Consider the following 24,212-nt stretch of genomic DNA (forward strand, 5'->3'; position numbering starts at 1 on the left):
CCCCTGGGCACATTGTTTTTTAAGACATAATGCTGTTGCACACTTAATAGACTACAGTATAGCATAAACAAAACTTTCATATGCACTGGGAAACCAAAAAATTCATTTGACTCTCTTTTGCTAAATTGGCTTTATTGTGGCAGTCTGGAGCCAAATCTGCAATATCTCTGAGTTATGCCTATACCTGGGGTTATTTGTTAAATTTGAAGAAGAAAGACTCACTTATTTAATTTATATTTATAATTCTTTATACATTGCCTGCCAAATTAGTTTATTCTGAATGCTTCTACTCAAGGATTATTAGACTCTGTGGGGCTACTTTTAGTTTTATTGGTGGGATTCTTTTTTGTGTATTTACTGATTTTGGATACCACTAAGTGCAGTTTTTGGAAAATTAGCTGCTTCAAGGAAGGCCTAGCACAAAAGCAATGTATTCTAGTTGTGTATGTCCAGGCATTCGTGCTACAAAGGCAGCCTGGCCCCTGGCACCTGTGAATTTGTGGTGTCATTTTCAAAGTGGTGGACTTCTAGTGATTCTTTTTTTTTTTTTTTTACTATAACAGCTTTATTTAGTTATCAAGTGTTTTTTTAATATATTTACAAAGTTGGGCAGCCATCACCACTATCTATTTCCAGAACGTTTTCATCACCCCAGAAAGAAATCCAGCATGGATTTGCCGTCACACACTAGCACCTGACAACCATTAATCTATCTGGTGTCTCTATGCATTTGGCTGTTCTAGACATTTCCTATGAATGGAGCCATACACTACATGGACCTCTTTGACTCAGCGTCTTTGCAGGGTTTATCCATGTTGTAGTACGCAGCAGAACTTTATCCTTTTTTATTGCTGAATTCAGGTTGTTCTTAATGTCTTTTTACTTTAATGCATTCTTCTGAATTTTATCTGAGTTTGTTTCTTTAATAGGATGACATGTTAATTTTTAAACACGAGGCCTTGACTGGAACTGGACATCTTTGCCTTGTAAATAGGCTATAGTTTATTTCAGTGCTGGATGGCGTCGGTATCTCAACAGCATGGTCATTGTGGGCAGTGGAAAGGGGTGGCCCTGCGCCCATGACTGTCTCCCCACTGCCACCCGAGAGAGCTGACCTTACCACTGGCCCCCTTCCAGGTGGAGGAGGCAGATGACTGGCTGCGCTATGGCAACCCCTGGGAGAAAGCCCGGCCCGAATACATGCTTCCTGTGCACTTCTACGGGAGAGTGGAGCACACCCCTGAGGGTGTCAGGTGGCTGGACACTCAGGTATCCACTCTGGGCATCCCCAGGGAAGTATGGGGCTGAGTGAGGTGGCTGCCACATTTTGTCATCACTCCTCATTCCCTTTGGGAGTGGGAGGTGTGCTGTTTCCCCAGAGGACCTGACCTAAGGTGACTGCCTGGGAGGTTTTGTTCTCATACACTCAATTCTTACACATTGTCAGGGCTGCCCAGACAGTGGAAAACACTCAGTGTGAAGCCACTGTCTTTGATAGGGGCTTGTGTTGGGGTTCAGACCAGCAGTCATTGAATGGCTAGCAGGACAGTGTTGTGACAGGGGCAGGGTGTTAATCCCTGGAGGGACATGGATAGTCCCCAGCATCTCTAGACAGCAGGTGCTTGATGCACGCATTCACCACAGTCACCATACACCACAGGCCTCAGTAGTGTCTCCTGGGTGCCGCCCACCATTACTGAGCTATCAGAGTCCTGGGCATGTGGTGGTCTGGATGGATGTCCCAGCACAGGGCACAGGCACTGATGAGGGAACCAGGGCAAGAACATGGAGAGTCCAGTCCAGGCTCTGGGATGGTGGACAGTGCACATCTGAGTGGTTTCAGCTAAGGGACTGAGAGAGGTAGCAGGAGAGCTTTTGTGAGGGGGTAGCTGTAATGAGCAAGGCTCAGCCATCTAGATGTGGGGCAATGAGCCCAGGAGACTGGAGAAGTCCCAAGCATGCAAAAGTGAGTCATCCAGATTTTCTGCAGCATAAGTTTTAAGGAGTGCATGGGCTAGGGTTGGCTGGAGCCATGTTATGGAGGCCTAAAATGCCGTAATAAGTTGTATTTAATTCAAAAGAGGAGAGAATAAGATCAGTTATCTGATTGCATGTGCTTGTAGAAGATGAGCATGTCATGTATGTAGGGAGACATAGAGACCGTTGGGGCATTTCTGTCAGCCCTGGGCTGTTAGGGATGCTTTGTAGGGCTTGTCACTGGCTTGGATAGGGCCTTGGGGGGCAGGGGAGCAGGGAGCAGGGGTGAGGGTAGAGGGGAAAGGAAAAGTGATTCTAAGGCTCTAGTGATGCTATCAACACAGTCCTTTTGGCTGTCAGAGCCGCTTTCATCTCGTAAAGCCACATAGTTGAACTTGTATGAGCCCCCGTGAGCGTACCTGAATGTGAGAAACCTCATCAGAGGATCTGAGGGTTGGAAGTGACCTTGAGGCTGGTGTGTGTTTTCCTGTGCTTGACAAGAGTAAAGCAGATACTTGTGGACAGACTGGAATCGGGGGTGGGAGGAGCGTGGAAGGTTCTGTGGGTAGAGAACAGGCCCTGCATTTTCTGTTGTGAGTGGAGTGTGGGCTGGTTTGGTTTCTCTGAGAGTTAGAGGTCAAGTCTCCCAACAGGAGGAGCCTTTTGCAGGCATTGGAAAATGGAAATCAGAAATAGAAGTCCTCTGTGGAGAAGTTAGTTTGGGTCGTGAAACTACACAAGTGGGTCGAGTGAGAAGAGGAAGGAGGGCAGAGAGAGGACAAGGACACTGGAGTCATGACTGCTAACAGAGTGTGAGTGAGGTTGACACAGTGGCACCTTGAAGATCTGAGTGGGAAGAATTCTTAAATCAATGCCAGTGTGGAAGGAGGAGAAGCTAGAGAAGACAGAATGACCTCAGGAGTGTGGTCAGGGCCTTACTGCAGAGCCATCACAGGTGGTCTTAGTTGGGGAGGCCTGCAGGCTTGCAGGGCAGGTTGCAGGGATTTGGGGCACAAGGAGAAAAGCCAGAGGGCAAGCAGGTTGGCCACCAACGGGGAGCAGAATGCTGCTGCTGGGGTGAGAAGGCCTGGGACTGGGGACTGTGTTGCTAGCTGACTGGATCTGACCATCTCTCGGCCAGGTGGTGCTGGCCATGCCGTACGACACCCCTGTGCCGGGCTACAGGAACAACACCGTCAACACCATGAGGCTGTGGTCCGCCAAGGCACCCAATGACTTCAAGCTCCATGACTGTGCGTTCTGCCCCTCTTATTTCTGTTGGATGGCTTCTCCCAAACTTGCCCCGTGAAGCTCTTGTCTTGTCTGCACTATCACTGCTGTGCAAAGCACAGGACTCTCAATGTGGAGGGCAGAGGGCAGGATCCTCAGAGCACCAGGGCTTCCCAGGGAGAGCCCACCAGCAAAGCCACTGCTCGTGGAACCCTGTGCCCTCAGGAAAGACCAAGGGGCCTAGGGCTCTGCAGGATGTGTGGGGGATACAGGTTGGGCCTGGGGCAGAGTGAAACCATGGCTCTGGGGGCACCTTCTGTGCAGGAATGTCCCTCACACAGTTCAGGGAAGTGAGGGAGGACCTTCAGGGAAAGGGCACATGAGGAGTCAAGGGAAGGGATGTGGGTTCTGACCTCACTGTTTCTGCCCCTAGTTAATGTGGGAGGCTACATCGAGGCGGTCCTGGACAGGAACCTGGCCGAGAACATCTCCAGAGTCCTGTATCCAAATGATAATGTGAGTATCTCATGTGGTTGCTTCTCTTCTGCTAAGAAAGTGTGCTAGGGGCTGGGGCTGTCTAGAAGGACCTATTTGCTGGCCTCCCATTCATCAGGTGAGACCACGTAAGTAGCTACCAGCAGCCCTGTGTGGCTCCTCAGAGTGAGGGCACCACAGCATGCTTGACAAAGCCCCACAAGTCCAAGTGTGCCTGTTAGCATCTCCCCTTTGCTCTCTCCCTAAGAGGATACAGCAGGAGGTTCTTGGCCTTGCCTCACATGTCTATACTGCTGTGTACCCGGCTGCCCCTGAGGCTGGCTCTGCGCTGACTCTCTGCAAGACCGTATGCAGAGCAACGTGTGGGGGGTGTGGGAACTTGTCAGACCTCACGTCCAGTCAGTTTCTGCTCTTCTGGCATGTGATGCCACTTCCCCAGGAGTTTGATGAGCTATTTCTCAAATGGGAATAGCAGTCCCTGCTTTTCAGTGATGCCTTGAGACATACGCCAGTCATGGTTCGAAAAGCTTTAATTATGTGCCACCACCCACTAGATGAAGTAACAATCACAGTCCCCAGTGATTGCTACTGAGTTTAGTGTCTGGTGGCTTTGTTGTTGCCAGACAAGAGCCCTTAGAATTTGCCTTTGTTAGTGGGTTGTGTGTTCTTTGTTTTATCAGAGTAACAGGTGCACATTAGTAGCAAAGGGAATTGGTGTTGAAAGGCTCACAACCAAACATACCCCATTCCCCCTTCCCCTGCCAAGATTTTAAGCAGATTCTAAAGCTTTAGGTACAAGGCATTTTTAGGACACTGACACTTTGGAGCTTGTGCTTCTGAGTGGCTCTGGCTGTTAAGGAACGAGACCTGCATGCCTGGTGTCCTCACACAGGGCACCGTGACCATTTGCTGGCTGCTTCCCTATCTGAAGATCACACACAGGTCAGGCCATCTAGACCTTCTGCTTGTGCCCCTGAGCTGCAGGTTACCTGACCTTGGGCCCTGGGATGGTGGTGATGGAGGTGTCAGCACCATGCTGACACTCAAGGGCTCTCGTCCTCTCATGCACACATGGGTCTCTATGGTCCCTGGAGCAGGGCCTCCCAGCCTCGTGCCCTTCTTGAGCCCTGGGGTGGGGGTGGGGGGGTCCCTGAGGATCTGTGGTGGCCCTGGTGGCTGTTGTTGGTGCCAGCACTGTCCTGTGTCCACAGTTCTTCGAGGGGAAGGAACTGCGCCTGAAGCAGGAGTACTTTGTGGTGGCTGCTACCCTCCAGGACATCATTCGCCGCTTTAAGTCCTCCAAGTTTGGCTGCCGGGACCCAGTGAGAACCTGTTTTGAGACATTCTCAGACAAGGTGGGTGTTGATGGGTCTTGTGCAGAAGGACAGGACATTCCCAGGCTTGATTTCTATCTCAAGGCTGGGCGTGGGTGAGGAGAGGAGAGCAGCCCCCCTCATTTCCTTGTCATCAGGGGCCAGGCCCCCTCCTCTCTGACCAGAACCACACTAGGTGTCCTTAGGAACAGCAAGGGACACTGTAAAAGGTTCCTGTGGCAAAGTGTGATGCATTTGATGGGCTGGGTTTAGTGATTTTAAACAAAGCCAACATATCCTCAGTGAGAGGAACATTCTGGGTCAGGGGGAGCTGTGGAGAGCAGAAGAGCCTCGGTGGGGTGCTAAGGGTCCTACTGCAGAGCCAGCCCATGGGGTCTTCCCAACCCCTCCCTGTGGCCCCTCTTGCCCTGTTGTCCTCCCTGCTCCTTGGCTGGTTTTCAGGCTAGGTTCAGCATCTGTGCCGTGATTTCAGCTCCCTGCTGTCAGCCCTATGGATCAGGCTCCCCAGGGGTGGGCGGCTGTGGACCCTGATTCTGCACACACTGACCACTGTGGCACCCATGCAGATGCAGGCAAGGGGATTGAGGGGGATCACCCTGTGTAAACTGCAGGTTGCCATCCAGCTGAATGACACCCACCCAGCCCTTGCCATCCCTGAGCTCATGCGGATACTGGTGGATGTGGAGAAAGTAGACTGGGACAAGGTAAGCACTGAAGACAAGGGCACAGGGCTGGGCACATGGGGTGACTGTGTTCCCATACTGATGGGCATGTGGAGTGACACTGTCCCTGTCACAACTGGGTATATAAGGTGATAGTGTTCCCTGCAGACCTGGGCACATAGGGGTGACAGTGTCCCCTCACCTTCCAGCCTGTCCCAACAACAGTGGTGAGTATGAGCTGGCCCTAGGATGTTGAGGAAGGCCTATCCCCTGTGGCCTGGGGAGTACAGAGGGACATTGTCCTTGAGAAGCAGGGCCATGAGGAGGCGGCTGTTCCAAGAGCAGGTCTGGGGTTTCTCCCAAGGGACTAAGACACCATAGGTGGAGCAGTGGCACAAAGGCACAGAAGAGCAGTTTTCTGGAAGACTGGGAAAAAATTCTGACACGTCTTAGAGCTTTTCACGTACATTTTCTCATCTTAGAATTGTGGCAAGAACCGCAGAAGTGTTAAGTGTAAAGAAACACATTGTTTAAATTTTTTATAAGTTCTTCTGACTCAACTTATTTGGTCCTGGATGCTTGTAAAGCAAGATTTTCTTGATCTAGTTTAAATCAACTATAAGACTTTAGAACAATTTTCATGTCATTTTGTAGAACCCAGAGCCCCCTCTGGTTTGGGGTGCACTCCTGGGCGGGGCTGGGCAGTGCCCCCATGGTCCCATCTGCCCCTGGCCAGTGGAGGGAGGCCACACAGTTTCCCAGTGTTTCCAACTGGGTGTGAGATCAGTTTGGTGGAAACAAAGTAGAAAATTGTTTGGTGCTCTGTTTTGTTCACAAACAAAAAATGGTTCACAGAAGAAAAATGAGTGATGCCAGGTGATGAGGTAAGCGTCACTCATTTATGTGTGTGTACTATGTTAGGAAGTAGAATGTTCGTGGTCACGTTGGGAAGGCGAAGGGCATGGGGCTCACTTGTAGGTTTTCAGAAGGTTCTAGATAGCTCCAGAGGGCAGAGATATGTAGCCACCTGGGCCCCTTTCAAGTGGGATCCGAGCATCTACCTTTGATGGACTTTTCCCTGAGCATCTGGTAGAAAAGCGGATTGTTTCTAAACAAAACAATTTGGAGTGTTCTGGAATGTTCTAGGCCTGGGAAATCACAAAGAAGACATGTGCATACACCAACCACACTGTGTTACCTGAGGCCTTGGAGCGCTGGCCTGTGTCCATGTTTGAGAAGCTCCTGCCACGGCACCTGGAGATCATCTACGCCATCAACCAGAGGCACCTTGATGTGAGTAGGGTGGGGGTGTGTATGGGTGGGAGCTTTAGGGATGCTGCCCCCGAGATGACCACCCCTCCTGTCGTGATTGGGGATGGGGGTGGTGGGCTGCACCTGCACCTGGAAGAGGTGGAGGTTCCTCCTGTCCTCTATGTGGAATTGTCTGGCCTGCGACATGTATCTTCTTGCATGGAATAGCCCTCTGTCCAGCAGAGGGCTTTGGGGTCCAGGGGCCGTTGCTGGGTAAATCTCTTCCCCAGACCTAGACCCCTGCTGTGTATGTGGGAGTCATGGATTTAGGTCTTTTTGAAATGTTCTCATTCCCATGTGGGGCTCAAATGTAAGAGTCTGTTCCTGGAATGCCAGAGGCCTTGGTCCTGAGACACCATAGCAGCATTTGGATGATTTGGAAATAAAGCAGCATTTGTCTTTCCTCTGTTATCCATGGAGAGAAGAGTGCTACAGGGAAAGGGGAATTTAGAATCCAGGTGTGCTTGTTCAGTTGTTTAACCTTTTGGTGAAAAAGTAGCCGTTTCCAATTGGTCAGACCTTGCCTAGGCCAGCAGGGCAGCACTCTCGTCTTTTCCTTCTAAGTCACATGGCACATCTTAGCACCACGGTCCTCCTGTCACCTCCCACAGAATAGCTCTGTCGAGTCCTCTGGCCAGTCAGGCCTTTCCCTGGGCTGCAGCAGTGTGGAGGAGCTTCCTGCTACGCCCGGGGCTCTAAGAGGTGCATCCAGGGAGTTTGAATGCATGTCTGGGGTGCAGCAACCTTGGGATTTTCTTGGAGGAGGCAGAACATCCCATGGGGGCCCCTGGGCTTCCTGTTCACCACTTGCTCACCTCCTGCTCTCTGACTTGGCTACAGCACGTGGCTTCCCTGTTCCCTGGGGATGTGGACTGCCTGCGGAGGATGTCTGTGATCGAGGAAGGGGACTGCAAGAGGATTAACATGGCCCACCTGTGTGTGATCGGGTCCCACGCTGTCAACGGCGTGGCGAGGATTCACTCAGAGATCGTGAAGCAGTCAGTGTGAGTGGAGCCAGCATTTGCGCTGACCTGGGTGTACCTTCTTCTTGACCCTAGACTCGCCTCTGGGCACTGTTGGCAGCCATACACACAGTGGCTGGGGCATGTTGCCCAGGCTCCACACTTGCTCTCCTGCCCTCACAGGTACTGTCTGAACTGCCCAGGGCATGTTATTCAGTGGCTGAGGACACCGTGGGCAGTGTTAGGGCGTTGAGCCTTTGAGTTATCACCAGTGCCACCTCCTCTTTTCTGTGTCCTCTGTCTGTCCAGACAGATGCTCTGTCTTGGAGCCATCTGCTGCTGGCCAGGTGCCAGGAGTGCCTGCTCAAGAGTGTCCCAGGTTAGGGCAGGAGGAGTCAGGGCTTGTCAGCAAGAGGAAGGAAGAATTCTTAAGTCAGATCTCCCAGTGTTTTCCCTCCCTCTTTTGGTGGGACATGATTTTGAAACTCCTTCCTGCCATCCTTGACCCAGATGTATGTAGAGTACCTCTGTGAGCACCAGGTAGACCCCAGACCAGGTCTGTCTGTGTGGAGGCTTCTGTGTTCCTGGTACCAGCCCAAGCGCTTCATGTGTTATAGTCTTTAGATCCTCACAGCAAGCCTCTCAGAGAGGTGCGTCCCCATTTTACAGATGAGGAAATTAAACCCTGGTTCTCAAGCTCTATGATAGCCCGTACCCTCTTCAATGTCACATTCACTGTGGAAGATGGCCAGGTTCCATTACCTGTGTGCTTATTGCTGTGACTAAATGTGCAGTGCTTTGAAAAGCATGTGCTCCATGCTTACTGTTCTCAAAAGAGGGCAGCAAGGCGGACTGCTCTGTGCTCCTTAGAAAACAACAAAAAAACTGAGCTTAGTGATCTTCCAGTGGGATTTCTGAATGTTCTCTTGCTCACCTTGTTTGTTGTGACATTTGTCTGTTTCCTGTGTTTTAGCTTTAAGGATTTTTATGAGCTCGAGCCAGAGAAGTTCCAGAATAAGACAAATGGCATCACACCCCGAAGGTGGCTGCTCCTGTGTAATCCGGGGCTAGCCGACACCATTGTGGAGGTGAGACCAGCTGCCTTTGAGTCCCCAGAGAGCTGTGAGCACAGTTAGCACCCCATCTGTTGCCCAAGGCCCTCAGGCCCATCACCAGTGTGTTGACCAGTGGTGGCTCCTGGCCAGGGACCCCAGGTGGGGTCCTGCTGCCACCCAGATGTGGGAGTGCTAGGCTGGGCTGGGCAGTCAGTCAGTGGCCCCAGAGGCCTGTGCAGGAGTTCAGAAGTGAGGTCCTGGGCTTCAAGAGGGGCTGGGGTGGGATCACCTGGTTGAGCAGCAGCCACAGGCCCACTGAAGAGGTTTTGGGAGGCAGAGATGCAGTGGTTACTGATTGTTCATGTGCTTGTGCACACCAGGTGACAGCTAGCCTTGAGAATGCAGTAGGTGGATGTAGGGTGGTGCCCGCTGAGAGTCTGTGGTGGGGACATTGCCTGCCTGGGCTGCGTGTGTCAGGGAAGGCATCCCTGGAAAAGGGAGAGCAAGACAGATCCAAAGGGCTAAAAGGAGGGAGTTGGAAGCAGTGAATCTCTGTTCCAAGGCCCTGTGGTGGAGGGACGTGGCCCACCCAGGAGCTGGAAGGCCAGCGAGGCTCAGTGCCTGGCGAGGCGGGCAGAGGGAGGACAGGCCTCGGAGTGGCCAGGGCATTTGCAGGCCAGGAGTTTTCCTCTTGGTCCTACATTAGCAGCAGGGAGACTTAGCGGGGTACTTGATGAGAGGTACATTTGGACTGACCACGCTGCTGTAGTGCAGAGAGTTCAGGGCCAGGAAGTGACTGGAAGGTGCTCCATTATTTCACAGTCTTGGCAGGTGCAGAGCCTTGGGGATGGATGGCAGACAGGGCCCAGGCCAGGAAGAGCCGCTGGGCCACGGTTGGCCCCCAGGTTTGGGGCCTTTCTGTGAAGGGAACAAGGGAAGCTCGTGGGATTGTTGTGGATGTTTGAGCTTGACCAGATTGGGACATAATGTCAGGAGCAAGCCCAGGGACTGAGAGGGAGGCTGGGGTGGGGCTGCCCATGGTGGTTGAGGCCACAGTGTGGGGGTATTTCCCCAGAGCTGGGCTATGAGAGAAAAGCTGGCCTGGAGCCAAGCCAGAGCAGATCCAGGGAGGAAAGCAGAGGTGGGGATGACAAAATGGAGGACAGTCTTCAGGAGGACAGGTCCTACAATAGGCAGAAGGCATGTATCCCCCTTTTTTTTTTTTTTAATTAAAAAAAATTTTTTTTAATGTTTTATTTATTTTTGAGAGAGACAGAGTGTGAGTAGGGAGGGGCAGAAAGAGGGAGACACAGAATCAGAAGCAGGCTCCAGGCTCTGAGCTGTCAGCACAGAGCCCGATGCCGGGCTCAAACTCACAAACTGCAAGATCGTGACCCGAGCTGAAGGTGGCCTCTTAACTGACTGAGCCACACAGGCACCCCAAGCATGTGTCCCTTTATGATTCTCCAGAAAATCGGGGAGGGTTTCCTGACTGACTTGAGCCAACTGAAGAAGCTGCTGCCATTGGTCAACGATGAGGCACTCATCAGGGACGTGGCCAAGGTCAAGCAGGTAGGCCCAGCATGGGGCGGCATTCCTGCGTGTTCCAGGTATCTGGCCCAGTGACCGCCAAGTCCATCCCTCCCACTCAGCGCTCAGGTCATGGAGCAGGCAGGCAGATGGGTGCAGACCCCAGAGCAGCCCGGGCATGCCGTGGCCCCAAGTTCTGCAGGAAGAGCTCATTCCTGGGAGGTGCTCCAAAAGTCTATCTGGTCCTGGCGTCTATGCACGGGTATGCTGCTTGGCTGCATGAGAGCCTCTCCCCGGGGCAGCCAGCCTCACAGCCAGACAGGCCGGGGCCACTGGAACCCTCCAAACCTGACAGGTGGCAGCCTTGATGGAGAACTCAGTCCCTCATGAGCCTGTGTCTCTGCTGGGCTGCCACATGGTCTTAGGGCCCTGAAATAGTCCTTCATCCTGAGTCTCCTCCCCCCTGACTGTCCCCATTTGTGTCCTTTATACCACACTCATGACTCCCTTTTATTCTGCTTTTCTTATCCTTTCGCAGGTTTGCCTTTTGGTCTAGTTTTCTGTTTATTTCTGCGACTCTTGGAGTGTGCCCACCTTCAGCACCCCATTCCCCCATCCTCCCTTCCTCAAAATGTCTCCACCCTCAGCTGTGGCCTCTAAGAGTCCCCACCTTGCTGCGTGGCTTGTGGAGGGACAGAGATGTCCCCTTGGCTCTGAGTGGAAAGCTGGAGCCTAGTCAGACCTTGGGGACTTGTGGGGTTCGACCATCTTTGTCCTTTCTCCCCAGGAAAACAAGCTGAAGTTCTCTGCATTCCTGGAGAAGGAATACAAGGTGAAAATCAACCCCTCCTCCATGTTTGACGTGCACGTGAAGAGGATCCATGAGTACAAGCGGCAGCTGCTGAACTGCCTGCACATCATCACGCTGTACAACCGTGAGTGTCCCTGGGGGCCACAGGGCCCTGGCTGCAGCCCTGCACAGTCCTAGTGGGTCCTCCGTGGCGTCATGGGACTCAAAGGCTGGGCTATATGTTTACTTTAGTTTTTAGTTCAAATTTAGTTGTTTGTCATTAGACTTGTCTTATTTGGAAAGATTTTACTTATTAGAGACACTTAAAGTGCACTTAAAACAATGAAATAGAATGTGTTAAATTTATACACGTACCTTAAATTGTTCAGGCAGCATTCAATTATGAGAGCAAACATGAATCAAAGACCCCCAAAAGTAAATATGAATATTTTTTAGATTTATAAATATAACAAAGCCTTAAGGAAAAACTTGTATTTTAAAATTTTGTAATTTAATGCTGTGACTATTCATTTTGAAAATCAAAGGAACCACAAATATTCTTTTCAAGATGCAAAGCTCCTTTCAAGAACATCCTCCCATGTGCCAGCTACCCCCCACCCCCTGCAGTCCTAGTCTCTGCACGGTCTTGTGTACTTCCCAGGACCTGCCACTTCTGGGCCTGCTTTCTGTGGCGTCCCATGAGTGCAGCTATTCTACCAGGCAGGTAGCTGGGGGCCTGTGCTCACCATCTCCCTTGCCTGTGCACGCACGGTTTCTCCCTGGTCCAGCAGACAGCCTTGATGCTCTGCTGTGCCATCCCAGTCCCCAGCCTGATTTCTGTCACCACCAGCCGTCCTGCCCTGCCTTCCTGCTTTGATTTCCCTTTGGTTCACTACAGCCTTTCCTGTGGACCACGATCTGAATTATTGCTTGGTTAGAACATGGAGGACGGTTTGCAGGTGACGTTGCTGGCTTACTTTCTTTTCTTAAGCATCTTTCAGGTCTGTCCTGCACTGTCTGGAGGATGGGGCATTGGTGTGTCGTGCTGTCCTGAGTACCTGTGCTAAATTTACTGGGCTGTGTCTTGGTGCTGAGCGTTGTGGGTCAGTTTTCCCTGATGCTCAGGGCATTCTGAATGCATCTACTGTGGTCTTGTATTATTTCTAAGAAGTTTTCTTGAAATGAATTTAAAACATTTGTTAGGTGCAGCTATTCTGGTTTTCTTCTTCCAGGATTCCAGCGAGGTGCGTGCTAGGTTCCTTCCACCTATCATCTTCTTGTCTCTTCATTGCTCTCTGAACTTTTCTAAAGGTCTTTCCTTCTCTGCTATGTTGTCTGCTTTTCTTGTTTCCATCCTTTGTGTGTGCTGTGCTTTCTGTGTCTTGCCTGTCTCTTGGCTTCTTGTCACTCCCGTGTCCTGCCAGTTCTCATTTTGTGCACTTTCATGTCCTGTCCTCCCCCTGAGGTCTTGGTTTCAGCTCCGTGGACTCTTCCAAGCTGACGTCCATCACAGGTTGGAGATTTGGGTATTCTCACTGGGATGTCGGTTTCATTTCTTGTCTGTAGCAAAGCCACGTATTGTGTTTGTTCAAATTTGCCTGAGCTGCACCTCCCAGGGCTACCAAAGGGGCTTTGTGGCACCCCAAGGCAGCTGCGGGCACCTCTCTGTGCAGCCGTGGACTCCTGTTTCTCCAAGCCCAGGCTGGTTCAGGAGGCCACCTGCCCTGGCTCCCCTGATTTCTGCCCTGGGGGCCTCTGCTCCAGGATGCCAGACCTTCCTCTTGGGTTTCCTAGAGGAGAGGGGCTGGTGAGGTCTGCCCTCCTGGCCCCCGTCCTCCTTCCTGTGCCCCAGACACCAGCCCTGCTGACGATTCCTCTGAGGAGGCTGGGTCCTGAGACCTCTGTGCTCAAAGCCCTATTCCCCACCCACCCTGTAAACTGGCAGAACTTGTTCAGTGGCCTGGACTTTGTGTCTCTTTCCTCTTTCTGAGTTTTGGTGGAAGTGTAGTTTCTGTTTTATTTTTTCCTATTCTCTCTGTTGTTCTGTCTGATTTCTGGAAACAGGAGGATATCAGAACTAAGGCACAGCCATGTTCTTGGCAGAACCTGGAGTTAGTTCAGCCCCGATTCTCACTGCTCTGGCTGGTTCTTGGCCTCTGGTGAAGGCAGTGTAGGGCTGCCTCACCCCTCTGTGAAGACATCCTCCAATACCCCCCATATACACTGGTACTGAAAGCCAGGGGCCTGGTGAGAACACCCTCAGTCTGCTGGGGCTGCAGGGGAGCTGACCGTTATAACTTGACCCTCTGGCTGCCCCTGTGTGGGAGAGCTTTGGGATAGCCTCTCACCTCTTATCACAGTGAAGGTAGGGGGGCGGGGAACTTGGGGTCTCACCTGACATCCCTTGAGTGCTGACAGTGCCATTACCATGATCTCAAGGTCCCCTCTTTGTCATATACCCATCATGTGCAAAGGCCTTGACAGCTGGTGACTGATTGGACTCAAGCCAGGCACCTGCTTTGGGCTGTTCTGGAAACAGAGGTGCATCTTTTCCTGTGAGCCTTTTGGAAGAGTCTGTTTCTGGCCTCCTTCCTCACCATGGGATATAAATGCAGAATCTAGGGGGCTTGTCCCCCTTTTGTAAGTGGGAATTCTTAATAGGCACATGGGGGCCCAGTGGCTGTGCCATGTCCCCTGGTTTGGAGTTGATCTCTGAGGATTCTGGTCACCACCCTGTGTCCCAAAGCAGGGGCATGTCTGGCTTCAGTGCCTTATCTGAATCTCTTGTTTGTCCTACAGGAATAAAGAAGGACCCAACCAAGGCCTTTGTGCCCAGGACTGTCATGATCGGGGGCAAGGTGAGGTGATGTTCTCTTTGCATCTTGCTTGATTTTTAGCCTGAATGCACAAACCACCATGCTTTTTGTCAGTGCCACTGTGTCCCTACTTGAGTGCCAGCTGCGCAGTGGGCTGGAGACTGCAAAGGCTCAGAGCCAGCATACACACGGAATGCCAGAGGCCCCTGCTTCCCCAGGTGTGCTTGTGGGCTGAGTAGGTTCAGTGTCCATCAGCTCAGCATTAAGAGGGAGCTGGATGGGACCCCAGCACATGAGAGTGGGGGTCCTAGCCCCAAGGGGAGTCCTCAGTGGACTTGTTGGCCCTCCATCCAATGCCTTTCCTTGTACAACCACCACCCTTCCACACCTGTGCCCAGCTCTCAGGTCCCAGCATGCTGCCCACTCACTTCCCTGTACTCGTGTGCTGAGTGGACATAGATTGCTGGCTGCTTCATCAGCCAGATGTATACCCATGGTGAGTGAGCTCAGCCTAGCTTTATTTCATTTTTTATTCACCGTGACACATGCTTTTGGATACTCAGTCACATAGTCCCAGTATGTTGCCATTACTCATTGATGGATGGGTTTTCTCATCATACTCTGTGCTCTAGGGCTGGTGTCCCCACCCTCTGCCACTTTCCCCCAAGAGCCTCATTGTCATCAGAGAACATGAGGACACTGTGGAGCACAGTTGTTTTATGGGGGCCTACCAGGCGGGGCCAGGCACTGTCTGCCCAGCCAGCAGCTCATGGTCATCTCCCCGAGTGCCTGCCATTTCCTTTGTTAGTATCCCAGTGTGCATTTCTTAGAGATACAGGCTTTCAAACAGTTTTTTAAATGCTAATTATTAAAATTTTTCAGCATAGACAAAAGTAGGAAGAATAGTAATAATATCCATACACCTATCCCAGACTCCGCTGGATCATTCCAAATGAGTTCTGGACCTGGAATTGCTTTACCTCTAAGTATTTCACACGTGTTCCCGATGATGTTTTCCTCCAAAACCACAATAAGTACAGACCCTTTTGAACACCACCACATGATACCATCTTCTCACGTAGATAGTAAAGTTACAGATATCTGGAATAGTTTGTTTGAATCTGGACCCTGGCAGGGCCTAACGTGTAATTGCTTGCTGTCTGTTAAATCTTGTCATCAGTAGGTTTTTCCCCACGCCTACCTCTCTTCTCTCTCTGCAACTGATTTGTTACAGAGATTGGGCTTTGTGTCTTCCCCAGGTTGGCTTTTCTGAGCACATCTGTCTGGCATGTCCAGTACACCCCTTAGTTCCCTGTGTTTCCTGTAAGTTGGTGGTTCTAAAAGTCCTGCTCCTCTCACGTCCTCATTTCTGAAGAGCTGGCTAGAATTGGAGAACAGGTTTGAGGCTGGCAGGTTTCAGCACAGGCTGGGGCAGCTGTCAGGAGAGGCGCTTGGTAGAGCTGGGTCACGGGTAGACATCACACCCCACAGAGAGCAGGTTCCTCTGTCATGAAGCTGTCTGCCAGACTGCATGCAGGACACGGAGGGGGGGCCACTCAACTGGGTGTGACCTCAGTGATCTAGCATGGGGCCCCGGTTACAGGGAATGATGCCAGACCCTCCGAGGACCCTGTGCTGCCCAGCACATAGGTGTGTTCATGCTGAATTTCCCCTCCCATCTCCAGGCGGCCCCTGGTTACCACATGGCCAAGATGATCATCAAGCTGGTCACATCCATCGGCAATGTCGTCAACCACGATCCAGTTGTGGGCGACAGGCTTAAAGTGATCTTCCTGGAAAACTACCGAGTGTCCTTGGCTGAGAAAGGTAGGCCCATGTTAGGAAGGCCTGCCCCTGCCTGGGCACAGTATGGGTGGTCATTGCTGGTCCCAGACACCAGGCGCCCCAGCCAGAGGGAGACTTTGTTCTAGTAGTAAAAGGCTTTAGAGAAGTTCTCTGCCCTTCACATGCGGAGAATTACCCTCAACCTTTGTCTCTGTACTTTCTCACTTCTTCCTGTGACCTCATTCCTTCTCCTTGTTCTGCCCCCAGTTTTCTTTCCTGCTCCTAGAGCTTGCTCTTGCTGGCAGGATGTGCTTCCAGGGCAGCCTCCTCCCTCCCTTCTCCCACCCCCAGAGGATGCGTCTGCTGTCACCACCTATATACTCTCAAGGGCATTACCTACTTGTGATCTGGGCCGGCACCTGCCTCTTTGGTCCTTTCCGAGAGCAGCCCAAGGCCTGACAACCCAGCCCTTTGGTGAGAGTTCAGGCTGGGGCTGCTCCTTCAAGGATGTGTGCTGTCATCTGGAGAAGTTCCTGCAGCCAAATGTGCCTTGGAGCGTGGCTTTCCTGACCTGGACAGGCCTTTCTAAACTGGCCACTTGTGGAGACCCTAGCAGGAAGGTGATTTGCCCAACCAAGTGATGGGAAACCTGAGCCTGGAATTCTGGCTCTGAGTAGTAGGCACGTCTGCAGCTCACACAGATCAGCTGCTGCCTGCTGTGCTGAGTAACGACGTGCAGGCAGACATGCTCCCCTCTCCTGACAGCTCAGCCAGGTCATTGAACCGTCTCTCTGGTCCCTCTGCTGTCACAGACCATATGCGGTTCAGGGTCAGTAATGTGCTTAGTTCTTCACTGAGCTTCTGGCACATCTTACTGCCCTTTGCACGTGGAACTCCCCCTCCTCACTGTTACATGGGACCAGCTGGCTCCTGGGCATCTTCAGAACTGGTCTTGGGGTACCTGGTCTAGGGCCTCAGAGCTGGGGTCTTAAACTTGCTGCAGCAATGTGTCCACTGTCACATTTGCTCGTGTCCCTCTGCCTTCAGTGTGGAGCTGCATGGGGGCCAGAGATGCCTGTATCTCTTTATCTTGGCTCCTGGGCTTGACCTTGAAGAAGAGCTGGACTTCACTTTTCACGGACCCTGAGTGCCAGCCACTGGGCTGGGGAAGCAGCATCAGCTCCATGGACAAGCTGAGAATGTGGGGGCAGGGATGCCAAGGCAGGGTGGGAAGATGAGGCTTTCCCATCCATCATGTCTTGGAGGCACAGGGAGCCCACCCTTTGGAGACACCTCAGGGCCACTGCATTTGGGTCATCGTTGTGGCTGGTTGGGCCCAGTCTGCAAACAGCACAGAGTGACTCGTGTGCATGTGAACACGAGGAAATTGCCCCTGCCTTCCTAGTTCTCTGGTTCTTTAAGAGTCCAGTTTCCTTTTGAAGTGCTCTGAAGAGACTTATGGGCTGACAGCATGAGACAGAAGTGCTGTCAGGATGAAAGAGAATGATGACATCAAAAGCAAGAACCAGGGGACCCCAAAGTATGGTTGGGCCTGGTCCCTGGAAGGTTCTAGAACAAAGGTCCTTTGCTACCTGGGGTCTTCTCTTCAGGAGTCACCATCTTGACCTCAGGCTACCCTGGATCAGGAAGGGAAGCCCTTAATAGGTGGGCAGGGTGGGCTGCAGGGCTCAGGCCCATCCTGGAGTGAGTGGGAGATGGCACCTGCTCTGGGAACGCCAGCAGTGGGCGTGTGGTGTCTTGCACAGTTCCCATTGCTGCCATGCTGTGAGCGGTCTGTGGTGATGCACCTTCTTGCCCACCTGCTTGCAGTGATCCCCGCCGCAGACCTGTCACAGCAGATCTCCACTGCGGGCACTGAGGCCTCGGGCACGGGCAACATGAAGTTCATGCTCAATGGGGCCCTCACCATTGGCACGATGGATGGCGCCAACGTGGAAATGGCTGAGGAAGCTGGGGCTGAGAACCTCTTCATCTTTGGCATGCGTGTAGAGGACGTCGAGGCCCTGGACCGGAAAGGGTGTGTATTCCTTCCTGTGCCATCGGGGGCACTGCAGCATCCCAGACACTGCTTGGAACACTGGGGGTTGGGGGTGCCAAGAGGGCTCTGGGAGCCAGGCCTGCGCTTGCTGGGGGAGATGCCCGCCTGGCAGGTGGGGGTGGCTGTGGGCATGCTGGCTGAGCCTGCTCCTGGCCTGAGCACCCCACCAGCTGTCCTGGGAGGCTGGTTTGGGTGGGAGCTGGCTACTCTGTGCTTGTCTCCATGGGCCCAGTCCCTGGGGTCCAGAGTGAGTCTTTTCAAAAGGGTAGAAGGTTCTGGTCTCTGGAGGGAAAGCTCTGAGCACTCAGCCAGTGTGGGGATTTGGGGCTGAGCTACTGCTGAGATTCTCTGGCCAGATTCTGTAAAGTAACCCTTGGAATAGTTTCACGTTTACAGACAAGTTGCAAAGATAGCACAGAGTCCTATAGACCCTTCTGCCATCTCTCCTGTTGCTTACATCTTCCTAATTAGAGTCATACGTTATCAAAATTAGGTAACCAATAGTGGTGCATTGTTATTTATTAACGTTCATACTTAGTGTTTCCCATGAATGTCCTTTTCTGTCCTAGGATCCCTTCCAGGGCACTCCTCTGTGTTTAGATAGCAGGTCTCCTGTCTCCTCTGGTCTGTGACATTTTCTCAGCCTTTCCTCATGTTTCATGACCTTGGACACTGTTGATCATGACTGTGGACACTGTTGAGTCTGGCCCTAGCCTGATTCTGAGCAATAATTAAAAAGACAAGACAGTATTGCCTAATTGTCTAAAAGCCCTCAGGGGAGTTGGTGAGGCCTCAGGCACCAGCCGGGTGAAAACCCAAATGTCACCTAAAAAGTCACAGCTTAAAGGTGAGTTAAGATGTCTCAGCTTGAGAGTACACTGCCCCATGTGCCCTTTCCTACCTGCCCCTTATTTGGGCTTTCTGCTCCATCCCGTGTCCTGAGACTGCATATCTGCTCCATGCTTCCCTCCCCAACTCACTGATGGCCAAGGACTGTTGGGTCTGGTTGTGTCTGGTTTATGCTTCATTTCCTTCTTCATTGTCCCAGTGGCAGGGGGCAGGGTGGTGGCAGGAAGCAGGGGGCATCATTAAGGGCAGGGTGCAGCAAGGTGGGGTGGAGACTGCATGCAGCAGGCCAGTTCTCAAGCAGCCTCCTGTAGGAGTATGATAGTGCCATGCCAGTGATTGTGTGTCTTCCAGCAATCGCAAGGAGCCGGTGGGATTCATTCTGCACACCCAGCACATCACTGCAGGGCCCAGCAGCACTTGGGCCTGGAGCCTGGGGCAGTCTCTGACCAGGAAGGTGCCCAGTACAAACAGCCCTGCAGCTCACCCTGAAGGCTGACGCTTGGCCCCACCTCCCCACAGGTACAATGCCAGAGAGTACTATGACCGCCTGCCCGAGCTGAAGCAGGCCGTGGACCAGATCAGCAGTGGTTTCTTCTCTCCCAAGGATCCAGACTGCTTCAGGGACATTGTCAACATGCTGCTGAACCACGACAGGTTTGTCCTTATGTCCTTCCCCACTGGCTGGTCAGATAGATGGGTCCTCCTGGTGAGCTCAAGACTGCACTTTGGGAGTGACCCTGGACTGAGGTGAGGCTGGCTCCCTACCCCAGCCCATGGGCAGAGCCTTGGGCCGCCAACCTTGACATGCTATACCCAGGGCCTGCTGTGGTCTCTGGAGGTGCTTGAATGCTGGGGGACCCTGGTGGTAGGGATTGCTGGTTCATGATCTGGCCCTATGCCCCCCAGCACTGGCTGACCCCCGGAATGGCATGACAAGCAGAAGGTGGTTTCAGATGGGGCTGCCTGGAGGCATTTCCTGAGTCCTCTCTTCCCCGGGGAGAACAGGAGTCTGGGCAGGACACACCAGAAACCTCTGGGAAATGGTGGGTGAGGGGCACTGTGCCTCCACAGTCATGGTCCTGCAGTCCCAGCTGAGGCAAATGTTGGTCGGTGGTGACACAGAGTGGTTAAAATGGAATTAACTTGTGACATAAAGTACGATGTAGTTAATGGTTTTTTACAACACAACTATCCCTGATTATAACATCCACATTTACAGACTCACTAATTTACAGCAGGTCAGCAATGCCACTTGCCCTCTTTTGACAGTTCTTTGCTCCACCCTGTTGGTAAGAATCCTTGAATCTGGCAAATGCTGAGAATTGACCTCTGTTCCACTCTCAGTTGCCTTTGGATTGGTTTTGTCTATTGCTCTTCCCGTGAGTGCTGTGAGCTGGTGTCAGATCAGATTGCAGCCCCACACATACAGGGCTGGGAGCTGGGCCCTGGCTCAGTCTGTGATCAAGGAAAAATTTAGCAGTTTCATGAACTGTCCCTGTGACTCCATCATAAACAAAAATGCATTTCTGTGTTCATAAATCCTACATTTTTACCCACAACATCCTTTCTCTAAACCACCAATTTTTGGCCCAGTTAGACCTGGGAACAGATGGCTGCGTAGAGCCTCACTGTCATCCTGTGCCCCCTCACCTGGGAGATGGAGTCCGCAGGAAGCCTCTCAGCCTGTGCGGCTCTACCCCACATGCATGGAGAGGGTGCATTGGAAACACCCACTTCTTTAAAGAAACATAGGCTTAAAACAAGGATTTTATAGAATAGTACCCCAGGACAAAAGTATTGCTCATTAGAGCCACCTCTGTGGCCAGGTGGGCTCTGTCATCCTAAAGTGTGAGGACCTGGATGGCTGGGACCTGTTTCCTGACCACCTGCCACGGTGGACCACTCTCTTGTCTCCCATTTCAGGTTCAAGGTGTTTGCAGATTATGAAGCGTATGTGGCATGCCAGGCCCAGGTGGACCAGCTGTACAGGGTATGGTTCTCGGGCCCCAGAGCTGGTGGGGGTGGCCCTGGCAGGGTAGCAGCAGGGGACATCTATGAGGTCCAGTCCCGGGAGGTCATAGTTCACCGTTGAGCTGCATCATGGGCTCAGGCTGAATGGGGCTGCTTCCACTCAGACTGACTTAGCCATCTCTCTGCTCGCCCCTGGAAAAGGCTAGTGCCCCTGGGACCAGGCTGCTGTCCACACTGGCACGTTTCCACGCAGCCTCTGAGCAGCTGCCGCAGAACACAAGTGAGCAGGACAGGAGTTTCCTTCCTGCAGACGGCAGAGGCAATGGGCGATGCCTCAGCCTGTGGTCTGCACTCCCATGTGGCTATGATCAGGAGGGTGCAGGGAGCAGGTGTGGAGCCAGGAAGACTTGTATGTGCACACAGAAAGCCTGTGTTTAAAAATGAGAATGGGAATGCTTCCTTGGAAAAGTGTGAGCTTCAATGTTAAGTAGAGTGAGGGACCCATAGCTGTGAGGAGCAGCCTTTTTAGGGCAGGACCACTGCAGCCAGCTCCCTACTCCTTGGTAAAAGTGGACGAGGGAGGTCCTGTTTTCTGTGTGGAGCATGTGCTGGCCAGTGTCCCTGGGGGAGTGAGTGTCTCCATGTGGGGTCTCGAGGATGTCCCTTGGTGCCCTCTTCTCTCCCCTTTCCTGGGGGTGGGGAGGGAAGGCAGTGGGAGAGGACTCTGGCTACCATGGTGTGACTGCAGAGTTGTGGGTTGGATGGATTATTTCCCAGGTTCTTGGACAAGGCCTGTGGGATTTGTATTTCTGATTTGTTGCTGTTCTGGCCCCCACCCTCTGCCCTTAGGAAAGCTGTCTGTCCTTTGGGACCCATGAAAGAATGGGGGGGGGAGATGGGAAACTGAGTGACTAGGCAGGGCTCTGGGGGGATCCTTTGCTCCTCTGACCCAGACCTCAGCAGAGTGTGCCCTTTCGGGAAGACTCCTCTTGGTGCTGGCTCAGTCTAGGGGTGGTTGCCAGGCTCTGGGGGAAGCTGTGGATGGGAGACCACCTGGCCATTTTCCCTGGATCCAGCCAGTGGCAAGTACTCACCTGGTGGTATTTCTTTGTGATGGTGGGCCGTGCCCCAGAGGACGTGGTGCATTTTGAGGTCCGGGACCTTCTCAGACTCCTTGCCCTTGTATCTAATCATCTGGTAGTTTTTCTGGTTGGTGGGTCCCCCCATTTGAGTGAGCTGTTGATTGCAATTTCCTCTTTGTTCATCAAGCTTCCCAGGGATAAGAGCTCATCTGGGAACAGTCCTGAAGTTCTGGAAGTGCAGGTTGTCTTATGTGGTGCCTAGGATTACTCAGCCTCTCCTTCCCTCTGCAGAACCCCAGGGAGTGGACCAAGAAGGTCATCAGGAACATTGCCTGCTCAGGCAAGTTCTCCAGTGACCGGACCATCACAGAGTATGCCCGGGACATCTGGGGCGTGGAGCCCTCTGACCTGCAGATCCCACCCCCCAATCTCCCCAAGGATTAGGAGCCCTGGCAGTGGCCTTGCTGTTTCAGTGCTGTTTCTGGAGGGCCATGGGGATCGTGGTGGTGGCTTGGGGTGGGAAAGGAAGCAAAGGTGTAAAGAATGAGATGTTCCCAGTTTTCTGCAGGAAATTGGGGCTCACAGCACTGACCAGGGCAGCTGGCCCCGCAGCTTTAGCCCACCTGTCCCAAGGAGGTGGGGAAGGTGGAGCCACCTGCTGGGCTCCTCTGAGACCTTGCATGCACCTTGCAGTGAGCTTGTTTTTAGTTTTGAGCTTTTGGATTCTGGGGTCTGGGCAGGTAGCTGTGGCAAAGCCTGGGGAACTATGTGTTTCTGCATTACATGGGCTACCCAGCTGGTGTGGGTTTCTGACCTCCCTGGCCCAGCTGTGCTCCTGGCTGTGCTGGGAGGGTCCAGTACTCCAAGCCAAGTCTGCAACTGCTATGTAGGTGCTCTGGCCCAAGTTTCCAGACTGATCAGATAAAGGGGCCCTGGATGAGTGAGGATCACATGGATGAGGACACCTGTGTCCGGCATTTCGGGGATTTGGGCTAGGACAAGGCTGGCTGATGCAAAGTTAGCTTGGTTTTGCTTTTTCAAGAGAAAAATTAACTTCACAGGAAAATGAAAGTAGCTGAAGCCTTTTCTCGTTTTAGCAACTAAAAATTGTACTTCTGAAATTCTGTCCTGGGTTGGCCCAGCCCTGGGGGCCTGGGATGGAGTCATTGCCTTTGCTGGAAAGGCTGATAGCCCAGCCCCTGCTGCAGATCCATGCCCTCCTTGTACCCCTGCCCTGACCTGGGGGCTGTGTCTCCTGTCTTACACATGAGACTAGTCTCCTGTCTCCCTCCCTACTAGTACAACTAAGGTGGTCTAGGAAAAGGACTGAGCAGGCCCAGAAGGGAGCCCACTTTTCCACTCTGCCTGGATGGCAGGCTGGTGGCCGTAAGGGTGGGTGAGCCCCTCTCAGCTGCCCAGAGGAGAGAGCCAGGAAGCAGCCTGGCACGCTTCACTGCAGGCTTATTGGAGACACGGGTGGGAAGCACCCTTCCCGAGGCTCTGCCTCCTTGCATGCTGGATCTCAGTGGCACAGGGCTCTGCCCTCACCCTGGGTCCTGACTGCTCACAGAACCAGGCCATGGAGGATTTGCTCACATGCACACTTCACCAGAGCTGCAGAGGTCTGGTGGGGAGGCCCACATTCCGAGGCTGTGGTTGAATCCATGACACCCTCTGCTGCCCCATTTCTTAGGCCACATGTGGACCCATCACTGTGCCACTTGCTGTTACTGCCTTGTGTGAGAAAATGATTAAACCTTCCTGCCTGTGCTTGGTTGACCTGAACTGTTTTATTCTGCGCTGAGAGCAGGGTGGGAGTTGGGTGGTGTGGGCCTCAGACCCTCCGCTGTAACAGCCCATCACTGTGGGATTAAGGACAGACCACATTCTCCTATCCCAGCTGTGAGTGGGACTTAAGAGTATGTGTGCTGAACTGCCAGCTCACAAAAGAATCGTCAAATCTGCTTCATAAACTGTTATCTGTGTGTTGGCATTTTGGGTGCAAATTGCATTGGTTCTTTTTGCACCTGTCTTCTGCCACCCACTCCTGGCCCTGGAAAGTGGAATGCTCCAAAAAACCAGAGCATTTCCCCCTAAATTGTGTAGCTGCAGGCTGAATCAAAGTCCAGGAGAGACATGAACTTGGGGTTGTTACACAAAGAACCTGAGAACTGCAGGCCACTGGGGCACCATGGGCCCTGCTGGGGTGGTCTTGGGTCTGGGGACATGCTTAGGTTTTTTTTGTTTATTTTGAGAGAGAGTACGAGCAGGGGAGGGGCAGAGAGGGGGAGAGAATCCCAAGTA

General features: G+C 52.5%; 1 protein-coding gene across 1 annotated transcript in view; it reads left to right on the forward strand.

Annotated features, from left to right (window-relative positions):
- Positions 1 to 23,678, forward strand: part of PYGB (glycogen phosphorylase B) — a 58,778-nt gene extending 35,100 nt beyond the window's left edge. The window contains exons 5-20 of the mRNA XM_030310242.2: positions 1,138 to 1,269; positions 3,119 to 3,230; positions 3,641 to 3,723; positions 4,914 to 5,057; positions 5,648 to 5,740; positions 6,845 to 6,991; positions 7,850 to 8,013; positions 8,945 to 9,059; positions 10,497 to 10,598; positions 11,344 to 11,491; positions 14,146 to 14,204; positions 15,848 to 15,989; positions 17,778 to 17,985; positions 19,375 to 19,509; positions 20,779 to 20,845; positions 22,200 to 23,678. Coding sequence (XP_030166102.1) covers positions 1,138 to 1,269; positions 3,119 to 3,230; positions 3,641 to 3,723; positions 4,914 to 5,057; positions 5,648 to 5,740; positions 6,845 to 6,991; positions 7,850 to 8,013; positions 8,945 to 9,059; positions 10,497 to 10,598; positions 11,344 to 11,491; positions 14,146 to 14,204; positions 15,848 to 15,989; positions 17,778 to 17,985; positions 19,375 to 19,509; positions 20,779 to 20,845; positions 22,200 to 22,352 — 2,004 coding nt within the window. The 3' untranslated portion in view covers positions 22,353 to 23,678. The remainder of the gene's footprint in view (positions 1 to 1,137; positions 1,270 to 3,118; positions 3,231 to 3,640; positions 3,724 to 4,913; positions 5,058 to 5,647; positions 5,741 to 6,844; positions 6,992 to 7,849; positions 8,014 to 8,944; positions 9,060 to 10,496; positions 10,599 to 11,343; positions 11,492 to 14,145; positions 14,205 to 15,847; positions 15,990 to 17,777; positions 17,986 to 19,374; positions 19,510 to 20,778; positions 20,846 to 22,199) is intronic.
- Positions 23,679 to 24,212: the final 534 nt, after the last annotated feature.

This window comes from Lynx canadensis, chromosome A3 (assembly GCF_007474595.2).
Source record: "Lynx canadensis isolate LIC74 chromosome A3, mLynCan4.pri.v2, whole genome shotgun sequence".
Taxonomy (NCBI): Eukaryota; Metazoa; Chordata; class Mammalia; order Carnivora; family Felidae; genus Lynx; species Lynx canadensis.